This window comes from Gorilla gorilla, chromosome 1 (genome assembly GCF_029281585.2).
Source record: "Gorilla gorilla gorilla isolate KB3781 chromosome 1, NHGRI_mGorGor1-v2.1_pri, whole genome shotgun sequence".
NCBI classification, from domain to species: Eukaryota; Metazoa; Chordata; class Mammalia; order Primates; family Hominidae; genus Gorilla; species Gorilla gorilla.
This window is the reverse complement of record NC_073224.2, coordinates 118326492-118343430: the sequence shown is the minus strand read 5'-3', so window position 1 is coordinate 118343430 and position 16939 is coordinate 118326492. Positions and strand designations below refer to the sequence as shown.

The 16939-nt window shown below is 40.3% G+C and overlaps 1 protein-coding gene across 6 annotated transcripts in view; it reads right to left on the bottom strand.

Moving 5' to 3' along the window:
• Nucleotides 1-16939, bottom strand: part of HIPK1 (homeodomain interacting protein kinase 1) — a 48420-nt gene that overhangs the window by 26865 nt on the left and 4616 nt on the right. For 4 of the 6 annotated variants that reach the window (XM_063695691.1, XM_004065386.4, XM_019020704.3 and 1 more), the window contains one exon: nucleotides 9509-10586. In XM_063695691.1, coding sequence (XP_063551761.1) covers nucleotides 9509-10584 — 1076 coding nt within the window. In that variant the 5' untranslated portion in view covers nucleotides 10585-10586. Of the gene's footprint in view, nucleotides 1-9508; nucleotides 10587-11677; nucleotides 11790-13457; nucleotides 13518-16939 lie in introns of those variants that run through there. The other 2 variants (XM_063695698.1, XM_055356327.2) reach the window with 2 other exon arrangements.

The window sequence follows — 16939 nt, the reverse complement described above, 5'->3', positions numbered from 1 at the left end:
TTTTTTAAGTGGTACAAAAATAATGTATCTTATAATCAATGGCATGTTAGATTCTATGCAATAAAAGTATTACCTCCATTTTACAGATGAAGAAACTGGGCACTAAGAGGTTAAAGTAACTTGCCCAAGGCTACACAACTACTAAAAGATGGTGCCCTTGGCCAGCGCAGTGGCTCATGCCTGTAATCCCAGCACTTTGGGAAGCCAAGGTGAGTGGATTGCTTGAGGTCACGAGTTCGAGAACAGCCTGGTCAAAATGGTGAAACTCCATCTCTACTAAAAATACAAAAATTAGCTGGGCATGGTGGCGGGCAGCTGTAATCCCAACTACTCGGAGGCTGAGGCAAGAGAATTACTTAAACTTGGGAGGCATAAGTTGCAATGAGTTGAGATCTGCCACTGCACTCCAGCCTGGGCGACAGAGCGAGACTCCATCTCAACAAAAGAAAAAGGATGGTACCCAAGCTATTTGGATCCAAGATTTCAGCTCTTAGGCACTTGATCATCTTCTCCAAATAATTTCCTTTCTTTCTTACAAGTCATGGAATTATAATCTATAAGGACACTCCAGATCCAGATCCAGATCCAGATTCAGATTCCTCATGTTACAGGAGTTAAATGGAAAACAGATCTCTCCATGAAGAACCATCTAACTGGCCGTGTCTCCTCACAGAATACCCAGGTTTCTCAAACTACTTTCAAGTGATATGTGCTTATTGTTGTTTTGTGTATATGTGCAGGGGGTTGAGGGAAGGCAAGGATTAAGCGAGGAGAATATAAAGTAATTTCCCTAAATAAGAATATCCCTCCCCATCTAAGCAAACTAGGCATAGAAGGAAAGAAAAAAAAATCCTCCCCTAGTATTTATACATAAATAGTGGCCCTTAGAAAACAGTAAATCTGGGGACTCCACAGGGCCTGAAAGCTTTTCTGATCCTTAAATACAAACAGCAGTCGACCCAGGCCTCTTCAGGCTTACACTTTTTAACAGCTATGGGTGGAACCACCAATATCATCAGTTTTTGTAGTATTTAATTTGAAGTGTGGTTTTGTTTACCAAAGAAATAACTGGCTGGGTGTGGTGGCTCACGCCTGTAATCCAAGCACTTTGGGAGGCCGAGGAGGCTGGATCACCTGAAGTCAGGAGTTTGAGACCAGCCTGGCCAACATGGTGAAACCCCATCTCTACTAAAAATATAAAAAATCAGCCAGGCGTGGTAGTGGGCACCTGTAATCCCAGCTACTCAGGAGGCTGAGGCAGGAGAATTGCTTGAACCCAGGAGACGGAGGTTGCTGTGAGCCGACACAGTGCCACTGCACTCCAGCCTGGGTGACAGAGTAAGACTCTGTCTCAAAAAAAAAAAAAAGAAAAGAAAAGAAAAGGAGTAACCCTCAAAAGTGATATTCCTGTTGCAGGTGGCTAGAGGCACATATTACTGATGGAATTTCAGAGTTCAATGAAATCTCAACCATAATGGCATGTTTTCAACACTGCACAAGTTTGACAGGCGCATTAATAAGCTAGTAAGACTACCCAGAAACATCATAAAAGCTTTTCTAAAATTGAAAAGGAACAAAATTTTCTACTCCTAGTGAGCAGAATCATTAATTTCCAAGTTCATGACAGTGCCAAAAATAGCTGGCAGGGGGAGCACAACTGGCAATGCGCCAAAATAAAAACTGGGTTTAGAACATTCCAAAGCATCAATTGGAGGGCAGCATATTGATTTTGCTATTCCTACCATACTAGAAAGACATTTTAAAGTCCAAAAGGTAGGTCACAGAGAATGGCCAGGCCACTCTATAGCTTTCTTCTTTAAAAGGGAGCAATAACAGGCCAGGCGCGGTGGCTCACGCCTATAATCCTAGCACTGTGGGAGGCCAAGGCACGTGGATGGCCTGAGGTCAGGAGTTCAAGTCCAGCCTGGCCAACATGATGAAACCCAGTCTCTACTAAAAATATAAAAATTAGCTGGGCGTGGTGGCAGGCGCCTGTAATCCCAACTACTCCAGAAGCTGAGGCAGGAGAATCGCTTGAACCCGGGGGGCAGAGGTTGCAGTGAGGCGAGATTACGTCAATTCACTCTAGACTGGGCGTAAGAGCAAAACTCCGTCTCAGAAAAAAATAAAAAAGGTAGCAATAATATATGATAACTGTCTCGAGCTTAAAGTTTTCTGGGAAATTAAGGAAACTATCACTTCCACAGCCCCCAAGTCCCATTTAATTAAAAAAAAAAAAACTGAAGATTAGCTGAAAGTTTTTTCATTTGGTCTCACCCTGCTTTTGGAGTGACAAAAGCAGCTAAGGACTTCCAGCAAAAGCTCAGTCAAAACAGCAACTCTACCGTATCTACCTTATAAAAAGGCAAATAGCAAAAGGAAAAACAAAAAAAGGAAAGCAGTTTAAAAAAAAAAAAATACGGCCAGAAACGGCGGTTCACACCTATAATCCCAGCACTTTGGGAAGCCAAGGCAGGAGGATCACTTGAGCAGGAGTTTGAGACCAGCCTAGGCAACACAGCAAGACCCAATCTCTACCAAAAAAATTTTAAAAATTAGCCAGGTATGGTGGTGCGTGCCTGCAGTTCTAGCTACTCAGGAAGCTGAGGTGGAAGGATCACTTGAGCCCAGGAGGTTAAGGCTGCAGTGAGCCATGATTGCGCCACTGCACTCCAGCCTGAGACCCTGTCTCAAAAATAAACAAAAAAGCAGTAAGGCTGCTTAGTTCACTGAGGGCTTTGTATTATTTGGGCCTATAAATGTTAGACTTACCCAAACTCTACGAAGCAAAAAGACAAGTTATTTTCTACTTTACTGAACAGTAAGGCATCACTAGAGCAGGTTTATCTCTAAGGACTGAATACTTTAAACTGTGAATCCAGATTATAATTATTAGAATTATTTTCATTACATCTTTCCTCTTGGCCTCCTTATTTCTTAATCCCTCAATATAAACTCTATAGACACGTAAAACTCTGGTTCTACCTCATTTGTGTAATAAGGAAACAGAGTTAGATAATTACTCTTCTAGGTCCTTTTCCAGCTGTAACATTCCAACAACTGGGCAGTAAAAAAGGTTATCTACAGAAGCACAGGAAAGTGAAAGAAACTGTTAAAAAATGGCAGTGTTCACTTCAGTAGGAAAATGGCATTAATTGTGCTTTGAACATGGCAAGTCTCCTCTTTGAAGACACATCCCATCCTTAAAAAACAAATACTAAACAGGCTCTGGTTATTACAGCTAAGTGATAGAAACAACAATCCCTGCCTTTTGATTCCCCAACTTCAAACTTCTTTAAGTTGAAAAATTCTTCCAACCAACATTGTTGAGGTTAATTTCACTGGCACCCAGAGCAAGCTAAGGTTAGGATCACTTAACACAAATCACTCTGATTATTTTCATGAACATTTTCGTTTCTTTCTTCCTATCTCAGAGACATCAAACCTACTTACTTACCAATTAGAGAGGTTACATAAAACCTAACTTCCTGCATCAGTGGCTTAGGTGAAACTATATTTTGACTGCCAGAGGAAATTAGATTATTTGTTTGTCTAGGATAAATGGAAGATACGTTTTCCTTCTCTAGACCTTTTCCTTCCGTAAGTAACAAAGTGACTCAGCTTGAAATAAAGGCTGGCTAGTTTGTTCAGTAGGGAAAAACATTCAGCCTGTAAGCATGGCAAACCTTTGTCTCTAAAACTCAAGCCCGAAAGACAGGAGCTTTACTTGGAGTCTGTGCACATTTACAGTGAGCCAGAGAATAAAGTATATTATTTCCACTGCCTGAATCATTTAGCTATGCCCAGAGCCAATGGACACAGCGAGGTGGCAAATTTATGTGAGCTGATAATACTGGCATATTATCAGAAAGACAAAGCAAGGTAAACTAAAAAGGTGGGTAAGAGGAGGACTAGCTTTGGAGTCAAAATGCTTCACCAGCCAAACAGATTTCACAGAGGTTTTTTGAAAGACAGAAGGGTGAGGACTTAATGGACTCTAATATGGCAACAAAGCAACATCAAAGAAGCTTAAGAGGACCACTGCGGGTAAAACTAGTGATAAAGAAGGAATGCCTGAGCTGCTATTCCATCTGCCTTAGGCTCGTTATCAAGTATTACTGTGACACAACAGAACACTCATGTTAAATCCTAAACACTGTCAAGCCCTGGGCACTGAACTTCAGTATACAGAGTAATTACTCAGTATACACAGAATGAACTCCTGTTTTTAAGAGGCAAACTTAGCTCCACTTAAAATTATAATCAACAACTATAATGCAGTGAATTTAAAGAAAGCTTTGTCGAAGGGTAACTTTGAAGATTTGAAAACCTTAGTTTCTATAAAAAACAAAACCAAAATGAATCAATTGACAGCTTAAATTAAAAGGATAAAAAAATACAAAGATCAGCAACCTAACACTGAAAATTATTCAAATGAATTACACATTACAGAAAGCTAAGCAGCCAAATAATTCATTTTATTTTGTATTAACATGCCCCAATTATAACAAAGCCAAATAATTTTTATCTCCTATTGCTCTCCCTTTTTCAATTTAAAAACTACTCTGTTATCACAAGAGAATGCACTTTGTCTTTGACAGGGCAAACAAATAGTTAAAGAACACCTGCAGGCACAGAGTCAAGACAGAAAGGAAGAGCTGATCAGCCCTCTTCCTTCAGCTGTGGTCTGCCTAGTCCCTCCTGAGGACTCAAAATGGGATGCTGCGCTGAATTCTTCAGTGCACCTGTAGAGTATGTTATATATATGTTATGTAGGTGTGGCTGGTGGTGAGACTGCTCAAAGGAGAGCATTAAAAAGCAAATGTAGTTGGAACCTAAATCTCCCAAGGCATAAATAAATAAATGGAGATGACATTCTTAAAGTTAGCCAAGGTTGCCTAGGGCAGCATAAAACCAGAAAACAAAGGCTCTAAGAGTTTATTTACCTTACCTCAAGTAAAAAATACCAGTTTTATAAAACTGTAAAAAGATATAAAGAAATAAGGATGGACTGACTTACTATTAAGCTGTCAATACTACCCAAAGTCATCTACAGATTCATCACTATCCTTAATAAAAAGCAATTATGGTTTTTGTATAAAATAGAAAAACCCATCCTAAAATTTATATGGACTCTCAAAGACCCCAAATAGCCAAAACAATCTTGAAAAAGAACAAAGTTGGAGGTCTCACACTTCCTGATTTCAAACTTACTACAAAGCTACAATAATCAAAACAGTGTGGTACTGGCATAAAGACATATATAGATTAATGGAATAGAGAGCCCAACATTGAAAATGGGAAAGCAATAGAAGATAAGAATTATTTGTATATATGTTCAAATGATTCCAACAAGGGTGCCCAAACCACCCAACGCAGAAAGGACAATCTTTTCAGCAGATGGTGTTTGAAGAACTGAATAGTCACATGCCAAAGAATTACACTGGATTTGTACCTTGGACCATAGACAAAAATCAACAAAGAATCAAAGACCAAAATATAAGAGCTAAAACTATAAAACTCTTAGCAGAAAACATAGGGGAAAATCTGTATGATTTCGACTTAACAATGACTTCTTGGATATGTCACCAAAAGCACAAGCAACCAAAGAAAAAGTAGACAAACTGCACTTCACCAAAGTTAAAAACTTTTCTGTGTCAAACACTATCAACAGGTAAAAAGGCAACCCAAGGAATAGATGAAAATTTAGTATATAGAGTATACAACTCAACAACAAAAAGCCCAATTCAAGAAATGAGGAAAGGACTTAAATAGACATTTCTCCAAAGAAGATATACAGATGTCGGGCACATAAAAAAATGCCAGGCTGGGCATGGTGGCTCATGTCTGTAATCCCAGCACTTTGGGTTGCCGAGGCGGGCATATCACTTGAGCCTATGAGTTTGAGACCAGCCTGGGCAACACGGTGAAACCCCGTCTCTACTAAAAATACAAAACACTAGTCAGGTGTAGGGGTGCATGCCCGTAGTCTCAGGTACCCGAAAGGCTAAGGTGGGAGGACCGCTTGAGCCTGAGAGGTCATGGCTGCAGTAAGCCATGATTGCACAACTGCACCCCAGCCTGGGTGACAAAGTGGGACTCTGTCTCAAAACAAAACAAAATAAAACAAATGCTCAACATCATTAATCATTAGGGAAATACAAATCAAAACCACAATGAGATACCACTTCACACCCATAAGAATGGCTATTATTGACCGGGCCCGGTGGCTCATGCCTGTAATCCCAGCACTTCATCACGAGGTCAAGAGATCGAGACCATCCCAGCCAACATGGTGAAACCCTGTCTCTACTAAAAATACAAAAATTAGCTGGGCATGGTGGCACCTGTATTCCCAGCTACTCAGGAGGCCGAGGCAGGAGAACTGCTTGAACCTGTGAGGCGGAGGTTGCAGTGAACCGAGATCGTGCCACTGCACTCCAGCCTGGCAACAGAGCAAGACTCCAACTCAAAAAAAAAAAAAAAAAAAAAAAAAAGACTATTATTGGCCAGGCACAGTGGCTCATGGCTGTAATCGCAGCACTTTGGGAGGCCAAGGTGGGCAGATCACCTGAGGTCAGGAGTTCGAAACCAGCCTGGCCAACATGGTAAAACCCCATCTCTACTAAAAATACAAAAATTAGCTGGGTGTGGTGGCAGGCACCTGTAATCCCAGCTACTCGGGAGGCTGAGGCAGGAGAATCCTGGGAGGCAGAGGCTGCAGTGAGCCGAGATCGCACCACTGCACTCCAGCCTAGGCAACAAGAGTGAAACTCCATCTCAAAAAAAACAAAAAAAAACAAAAAAAAACCCATGGCTATTATTTAAAAAACCAAACAAGGCCAGGAGTGGTAGTTCACACCTGTAATCCCAGAACTTTGGGGGACTGAGGCAGGAGGATGGCTTGAGGCCAGTAGTTTGAGACCAGATTGGGCAACAAAATGAGACCCTCAAAACACTGCCGCCACAAAAAATAAAATAATAGTAATTAGCCAGGTATGGTGGAGTGTGACTGCAGTCCTAGCTACTTGGGAGGCTGAAGTGGGAGGACTGCTCAAGCCCAGGAGTTGGAGGCTACAGTGAACTATGATCGCGCCACTGTACTCCAGCATGAGCAATAGAGGCAGCCCGTCTCTATAAAAATAAACAAACAATATTTTTAAATAAAAAAAATAACAAATGTTAGAGAAAATGTGGAGAAATTTGGAATGCACATCCACTGCTGGTAGGAATGTAAAATAGTGCAGCCTCTGTGGAAAATAATTTGGTAATTCTGCAAAAAGTTAAACATAGAATTATCATGTGACCCAGCAATTCCACTCCTAGCTATATCCCCAAAAGAACTGAAAATAGGGACTAGGATACTTGTACACCAATGTTCATAGCAGCATTATTCACAACAGCCTAAAGGTAGCAACAACCCAAATATCTACCAACAGATGAATGCATAAACAAAATGTGGTATACACAAACAATGGAATATTATACAGCCATAAAAGGAATGAAGTTCTGATACATGTTACAGCATGGATTAGCCTCAAAAGCATTACGCTAAGTGAAATAAACTAGACACAAAAAGACAAATATTGTATGATTCCACTTACATGCAGTATCTAGAATAGGCAAATTCATAGAGACAGAAAGTCAAATCAAGATTACCAGTGGTAGGAAGAAGAGAGAATAGGGAGTTATTGCTTAATGGTTAGAATTTCTGTTTTGGATGATGAAAACATTTGGAAATAGTGGTGATGGTTACACAACATTGTGAATATACTTAACAGACAGCAGTGATGGTTACACAACACTGTGAATGTACTTAACACAATGAGTGGTACCAAATGGTTAAAATTGTAAACTTCCTATTATAAAGATCTTACCACAATGTTTTTAAAAAAGGAAACATGCAGATGACATTTTTTCTGAGTCCTTGTATGGGTTAAAATATCCTCACATTATTTTCACACATAATATAAAATTCTTAATTCTGAATTTCTATTTCCTCAAATTTTATTACAGGCATCTGGCATGTATAGCTCCTTATAAACATATTTTATAGGTTATCTATGTTTTTGTTTATTATTTCACTTCTTGATTGGATGCTTACATGATTTGTATTTAATGTATGGCCATTAAAACTAAATATTAGATTCCTTAAAATTAATAACTAGGCAAGTAAGTAAATGGGTGCTGATAAAAAGCACATTTTAAAAGCCTTGGTTATGGTACAGACAAAATTGTATATATCAGCATTTACATACTGTCCCAATAATTATTATATATTAAAACGGTAGCTACATTAAAAGTATCAATCTAGAAATATATATCATTAAAGTATAAGGTACTTGGGTCAAGGCCATTCTAGGATAACCCATTAAGTTCAAAGTATTTAGAAAATGTTAAAACAGGAAGAGATTGTAGCAATCATGCAATTCAATTCATGTTACTACAGAAGAAAATGTAAAAGAATAAAATGTTACTAGAGTTAAACCTGGAGTTATTCCCACGTTATTTTACCTGCCAAGATAAGAGCTTCGAAAAAACAGCAACATATGCTCAGATTCATTACAAATAAGTAAATATCTTTGTGTATTTCAAGACTCTTTAAAATGGGAAAATGGCTGGGCATGGTGGCTCACGCCTCTAATCACTTTGGGAGGCTGAGGCGGGTGGATCACCTGAAGTCAGGAGTTCAAAACCAGCCTGGTCAACATGGTGAAACCCCATTTCTATTAAAAACAAAAAAATTAGCCAGGCGTGGTAGCAGGTGCCTGTAGTCCCAGCTACTCAGGACAGGAGTAGCAGGAGAAATCACTTGACCCCAGGAGGTGGAGGCTGCCGTGAGTCGATGTCACACCACTGCACTCTAGCCTGGGTGGCAAGTGAAACTCCATCTTAAAAAAATAAATAAATAGGCTGGGCGCGGTGGCTCACGCCTGTAATCCCAGCGCTTTGGGAGGCCGAGACGGGTGGATCATGAGGTCAGGATATCGAGACCATCCTGGCTAACACGGTGAAACCCCGTCTCTACTAAAAATACAAAAAAAATTAGCCGGGCGTGATGGCGGGTGCCTGTGGTCCCAGCTACTCAGGAGGCTGAGGCAGGAGAATGGCGTGAACCCAGGAGGCGGGGCTTGCAGTGAGCTGATATCACGCCACTGCACTCCAGCCTGGGCGACAGAGCGAGATTCTGTCTCTAAATAAATAAATAAATAAAATAAATAAAATGGGAAAATGAGGTAAAATGATACTAAAGAAAAGAACCAGGTGCTAGTATAATTCAACTAGTAACAACTTTCAGAATCAGACTAATTTTTCCAGTGCTAGATAAAATTTCAGAAATAAACGTCATATATAGGAATGCCACACACATAGAATGAGCTAAAACATATCCTATTTCTAGCTCAGAATCTATAAACAAATTCATTGCTATACGTAGCCTACAGGGTATATGTTAAATATAAGGACAGAACTCTAGCCTAAGATACGATTTTCAGCATTTGCCACTTGCCTGTAGTAACGTGACTGTAAGTAGGTTGAGCACACAGCTTTGGAAACGTGACTAGCAGAACCAAAGTCAATGACCTTCACTCGGTAGGGCTGGCGAACTGGATCAACCAGCATGATGTTTTCAGGCTTAAGGTCAGCGTGGATCAGACCAAGACTCTTGAGCTTCATCAAGGCTGTGGCCACCTGCTGCAAGATTGGTCTGATGTACTTGAGTGGCAGTGGGCTAAATTTGTTTTGCTTTAGAAAATCATATAAGTTCTGCTCCAACATTTCAAAAACAAGGCAGGTGTGATTCTTATGCTGAAAGCACTCGTATGAACGGACAAAATTATACTCATCAGCATTTTCACTGCTTAGGCGGGAAAGGATGCTCACTTCAATCTGTCCTTGTCTGGCATAGGAGGGGTGGTTCTTCAAGATTTTAATAGCCACAATTTCCTTGGTGCTCCTCTTCCAGCACTTAGCCACCTGTCCAAATGTCCCCCGGCCTAGGAACTCCAAGACTTCATAGCTATTGGTCATAGAGCAAAGGATCTCATGCTGGACCAGCTGGTAATCCCCTTCTCCGCTGGAACTGCTACTCTTTGTGGTCACAGTGGTGGTTGTGGCAGCAGCACCCACCACAGTCCTGTTTTGCAGCATGAGAGGGGGATGTTCTTCTATGATCTGCACACTACCGTTGCTGTCAACTTCCTCACTTTTTCGTTTCAATCCACATTTTTGATATGGCTCAAGCAAAGAAACGTTGCTTCTGTGAGTCAGGGTCTGGCTGCTTTGGAAGGTTGATGTAGCAGCACTGCCCGAGCTATCAGCGGCTGTTACAACAATATGCTCCACTGCAGGAGCTGGGAGGAGGAGGCCCTGGTCGTAAGCAGGGATGTTGAAATTTGCTACCTGGTGAGAGGAGTTGGCTTGCCCTTGTGTGGCTGGGAGGGTTTTGCTGTGGGTATAATATTTGTCGTTGCTACTCTGTCCTGAAACATCCCAGCCAGAGGGCTCTATTTTCAGTTTCTTCGCACTGCAGAAGGCACTCGACGACACTGATGGGGGCGAAAACACTTGCAGCTGTGATGCCATACCTATATTGAGAGAAAGGAAGAATTAGACCACAAGGATAAGAGATACAAGGCTTAGATTTAAAACACACACAAACACACACACACACTTTTTCTTGATAAAAGAAACATGATGTAATAATGTTCTCCTCTTCTCAAAAACTAATTCAATCTTGACCTATATTCATAGAAACAGTGTACAGAACGTGCTGGACAAAGTGAAGATTATCCACTCTGCTCAGGTCATACATAAAATGCATTCAATTGTCTACCACATTTTAAGATAAAAAAGTAACCAGTATGGGCCAGGCACAGTGGCTCAAGCCTTTAATTCCAGCACTTTGGGAGGCCAAGGCAGGAGGATCTCCTGAGCTGAGGAGTTCGAGACCAGCCTAGGCAATGTAGTGAGACCCTGTCTCTAAAAATACTAAAATTGAAAAAAAAAAAAAAAAGTAACCAGGATGATGAGAAAGCTAGAGTATATTCTTAAGAACCGAGGAAAGTTAGTAGAAAAATATGAGGAAAGGATGTAAGAACAGTCCAGCTTTCTGTCCCTGAATATCCCACAGACACTTCCAGCTCAATAAGCCCACAGATTAAACTGAAAGCTATTTTTTCAGAATAAAGTCCAAACATCTGACATAGCACACAAGCCATTTCATATTTATCTTCTCCGTTTTCAACCATCCGATCTCATATGCCTTGGGGCTCTATAGTAATCCCTCTTTCCTTGCTCTACCCTTTCCCCCTTTTTAATAATTACTCCTCAAAATTAGTCATCTTCAAAAGACTAAAATCTGTATCTCTAACCCAGGATTCTCTCGCTTTGAACTCCAAACCCTATATCCAAATGACTACTTAACCCTGCAACTTGGACATTTTACAAACACCTCATATTCAATACATTCAGAATTAAACTTACGAGCCTCCACCCCACCTTCAGTTTTCTATCTTAATTATGAGATGCCATCACACATCCAACTCCTCAAGCCAGAAATCAGGGAGCTCCAGCCTGGGCAACATGGTGAAACCGTCTCTAAAACAAACAAACAACAACAACAACAACAACAACAAAAAAACAGAAAAAAAAGTTAGCCAGGCATGGTGGCACATACCTGTAGTCCTAGCTACTCAGAAGGCAGAAGTGATCACCTGAGCCCAGAGGTAGAGGCTGCAGTGAGCTGTGATCATGCCACTGCACTCCAGCCAGGGTGAAAGAATGACACCCTGTCTCAAAAAAAAAGAAAAAAAATTAGGGATGTCTGTTTCCTCAGCTACATAATGGTGATAGCAATACCTACCTCATGGGGTTGTTCTGAGAATTAAATAATTTAGTACATGTAAAATGATAGTGTCTACCACATATTTAATACTATTATCCTGGCTCATTCCTCTCCTTTATTCCTCCACATCTAATCTATATCTTATCCATTCCATCTCCTAAGTGTGTGTGTGTGTGTGTGTGTGTGTGTATTTTTTTTTTTCTTTTTTTTTGAGACAGAGTCTCACTCTGTAGCCCAAGCTGGAGTGCAATGGTGCAATCTTGGCTCGCTGCAACCTTCACCTCTGGGGCTCAAGCAATTCTCCTGCCTCAGCCTCCCAAGTAGCTGGGACTAGAGGCGTGCACGACCACACCCAGTTAATTTCTTTGTATTTTTAATGGAGATGGGTTTTCACCATGTTGCCTGGGTGGTCTCAAACTCCTGAGCTCAAGTGATCCACCCCCCTCACCCTCCCAAAGTGCTGGGATTACAGGCATGAGCCACTGCCCCTGGCCTCCTAAGTATATTTCAAATCAGCCCTTTTTCCCTACCCTTATTGGCACCATTCTAGTTCAAACTGCCAGTAGCTTCCAAACTAATCTCCTTAAATCCACTCAATAGATCTTTGCTTTTAAACAATGCAAATCAGGTAACTGCTCTCTCTTCTTAACCATCTTGCTTCCCCTTCTCCCAGGGTTTCTCATTGCTTTGGAGATAATGTCCAAGATTCTCAACTTGACTGGCCATGGTTGCTCACGCCTGTAATTCCCGCACTTTGGGAGGCCCAGGCAGGAGGATCACTTGAGCTCAGGAGTTCAAGATCAGCCTGGGAAGCATTAACAAAAAAAAAAAAAGAAAAGAAAAGAAAAATTAGGCCAGACGTGGTGGCTCACGCCTGTAATCCTGGCACTTTAGGAACCCAAGGTGGAAGGATCACTTGAGTCCAGGAGTTCAAGACCAGCCAGGGCAACATGGGGAGACTCCATCTCTACCGGAAAAAAAAAAAAAAAAAAAAAAGCCAAGTGTAAGTGGCACATGCCTGTGGTCCCAGCTACTCAGGAGGCTGAAGCAGGAAAATCATCTGAGTCTGGGACATTGAGGCTACAGTGAGTTGTGATTACTCCATTGCACTCTAGCCTGGGCAACAGAGCTAGATCCTATCTCAAAAAAAAACCTGTCTCAACCTGCCTTAAAATGCACTCCAAAATCTGCTTGCTGCCTTCCAACATCTCCCCACTTTGATTCCTCCCCTAACCCCCACTCTAGCCACACTGCCTTTCTTTCTTTAGTTCTTGGAAGGCCACTCACCTCCAGGCCCTCTAAATATGTTGAAGACTTTCTGCTGCGAAAACTGCCCTGACACCTCTGTCACATGCAGAAACGCTCCCTACGATCACCCCCTGCCCCCACCATGCATTCCCACAGCAACCTGTTAACTTGAAAGTATTTCTTTAATGCTACATTCCCAGCTACAGTATAAGCTCCGGCACATGTACCATCTCTGTCTTGCTCTTCTATCACCAAAGCCTTATACAGACTGACAATATATACATACTCAATTATCTGTTGGATGAATTATTTGACCCCGGCCTACCAATCTCATATCTATTAAATACAACTCCCTACCACTCACATTCAACTGTAGTATTTTCAAATGCTCGATCCTTGATGTTTTTAATGTCTTCCCTCCGTTTTATCTGTGTGGTCCTTGAGTCATGGGGGAAGTCTCTACTCCAATCCATATAGTATAACATTACTAATCATAAGAGAATAAACACACACAACAAGAAAGGAAGGAAACATGAAAAAGGATGTTACAGAACATCAAAAGGCAGTAAGTACATTTCTTTGTGCCTGAATACAACCAGAAACCACCTGCACTGGACTAGTCAGCTGGAAAGAACAAATCCTCTGCCTTCAATTTCTAAAACCCAGTTGAGATTTACTTTAAGAGTTTCCATAATTTATATAAACTTTGAAGAGAAAAAAAGTACAAATTAAAAGCTAAGGTCAGTACAATTTAACTGTGAGGCTGAATTTACAAATCATCTTGTTCTACCTACTTCACTGAAATACCAAATATAATAAAAGAAAAATCTGAAACCAAGTAGCTCCTTTACAAAATGCACCTATTAAAATATATGTGTAAGTATTTATCATAAAATTAAGCCAACCTGTTGAACAACAAAAGGAAGCAAATTTTCTAAATTTGTTTTCCATTAACAATGTTAATATTGTTCACCTAATTTTAACAATCTATCAAAAAACATAAACACAACTTTTATGTAACTTGAAGTATTTAGTGAAAGAATCTAAATAGAAAATTTGCAGTTTGCAGCAACTGTCTAGGAATAGGGGGGTCATAAAGTAATACTGAAAAGAATTCATGAAATATCAAATTTTAAAAAATGTATTCATTTTGGGAGGCCAAGGCAGGCAGATCATGAGGTCAGGAGTTCGAGACCAACCTGACCAACATGGTAAAATGCCATCTCTACTAAAAATACAAAAATTAGCTGGGCGTGGTGACACGCACTTGTAATCCCAGCTACTCAGGAGGCTGAGGCAGGAGAATCACTTGAATCCGGGAGGCAGAGGTTGTAGTGAGCTGAGATCATGCCATTGCATTCCAGCCTGGGCGACAGAGTGAGACTCCATCTCAAAAAAAAAAAAAAAAGGATTCGTAACTAGATACTCTATAAAATTTTGCATTTGGCAGAGTAACATTATTGCCAACTTTTTACCCAAAAAACATAATAAAAGATTACTTATGATTTCAGATCTTCACATTGGGCACTGAAAAAAGTACAAGTTCTAGGACATTTTTCAGAATGTTTTAATATTAAATGATTATAGTTCTTATCCATAAAGACAAATTTAGTTCACCCAAAGGGAAAGGACAACTCAGAATTCTTTCACTGGTCTTCCCTACAGCAAGGGTGTGATGTACAAAAAGTCAGTATCAGACCACCGGGGTTCTTACAGTGTGGCTGAGACTCATTCTGACCTCAATTAACACAAGGTGAGAAGAAAATACAGAATCACAATGGCCTAGAAAAACCAACAGACTCTTATTTATATTCTACTCTGAAACTCAGCTAAAATAGCAATTTCTAGACACAGGATAAAGATATTATGTTCTATTAAACTTGCCTTTGCAAGTGGGGAGGCAATTCTCTTCCTAGGTGGAGAGCTTTCAAACAACAACAACAACAAAAACAGAATTAACATCTGTGGAAAACTTACTATATATCAGAATCTTTGAGGCAAATTACAGATATTTTCAATTCAATGTGAATAGCAACTCAATAAATTAAAAAGCTATTTTTGACACACTTGCAGTCAACAAGCATATGAAAAATTGTTCAACATCACTAATCATTAGAGAAATGCAAATCAAAACTAAAATGAGATACCATCTCACACCAGTCAGAATGAATATTACTAAGAAGTCAAAAAATAACAGATGCTGGCAAGGTTGTGAAGAAAAGGGAACACTTATACTGCTGATGGGAGTATAAATTAGTTCACCCATTGTGAAAAGCAATGTGGCAATTCCTCAAAGAATTTAAAACAGAATTACCATTAGATCCAGCAATCCCATCACTGGGTAAATACCCAAAGGAATATAAATCATTCTACCACAAAGACACAAGCACACGTTCACTGCAGCACTATTCACAATAGGAAAGACATGAAATTCAACCTAAATGCCCATCAATGGTAGACTAAAGAAAATGTGATACATATACACCATGGAATACTATGCAGTCATAAAAAAGAACGAGACCATGTCCTTTGCAGCAACAGGCAACATGGATGAAGCTGGAGGGCCACTATCCTAAACAAACACAGAACAGAAAACCAAGTACTGCATGTTCTCACTTAAAAGTGGGAGCTAAAGAACGAGAACACATGGACACAAAGAGGCCAACCACAGACACTGGGGCCTACTTCAGGGTGGAGGGTGGGAGAAGGGAGAGGATCAGAAAAAATAAATGTCAGGCACTACGCTTATTACCTGGACGACAAAATATCTGTACACCAAACCCCTGTGACATATAGATTACCTATATAACAAACCAGCACATGTACCCCTGAACCTAAAATAAAGGTTTAAAAAAAAAAATAGCTGATTCTTTTTTTTTTTTTTTTTTTGAGACAGGTTCTCACCACTGTCAGTGAGGCTGAAATGCAGTGGTGTGATCACAGCTCACTGTAACCTCGAAATCCTGGGCTCAAGCAATCCTCTGCTTCAGCCATCCAAGTAGCTAGGACTACAGGCACACATCAGGACGCTTGGCTAATTTCTACAGGCACATGCCACATTTGGCTAATTTTTTTTTTTTTTTCCTTCAGAGATGAGGTCTTACTATGTCACCCAGGCTGATGTCAAACTCCTGCTCTAAAGCAATCCTCCTGCCTTGGCCTCCCACGATATTGAGATTACAGGAATGAGCCACTGTACCTGGCATAAAAAGCTATTTTTGACTTCCTGAAAATGCTGCGCCTCTTGACTCCAGCAATAAATGAAGTCTTTACATTTCAAACCTGACTTTCCAAGGACTTAACCATCTCAGTATAATGACAAATTTGCCCAGTTCATTAATACCAAATTAGTAATGATGGGCAAAAGATCACTGGTACTTGTACTTATTACTAAAAGATAATAGCTAGAATCCAAGGCTTTCAAAAACAGATTAACAACTTTCCCACTCCCTGGCATGGTCACATCCATTTAACATTATTTACTGGGTGCTCCACACTATAAGCACTATAGGCAAATAATCTTATTAAAAGGATCCAAATATTATAACCCTGAATGGAACAGCTGGATATGACAACCCAGGTAATCATTTTCCATTGATTTGTCCTTACCCCTCAGTAACCTTTTTCCTGACACACCAGTAATAAATTCCTGTTGCTTTTGCTCAATGTTATCTTTGCCTCTTTCATACAATTTAACAGCTGGTTAGCCAAATGACTTAAAAACTGTACTATATATTGATTTCTTGCTCCAGCACTTATCCTCAGATGACATGAACACAGGTGTACATATTGTCTATCACATACTCTGATACATATTTTTTACAGATGATAAGAGTACATCTTCTG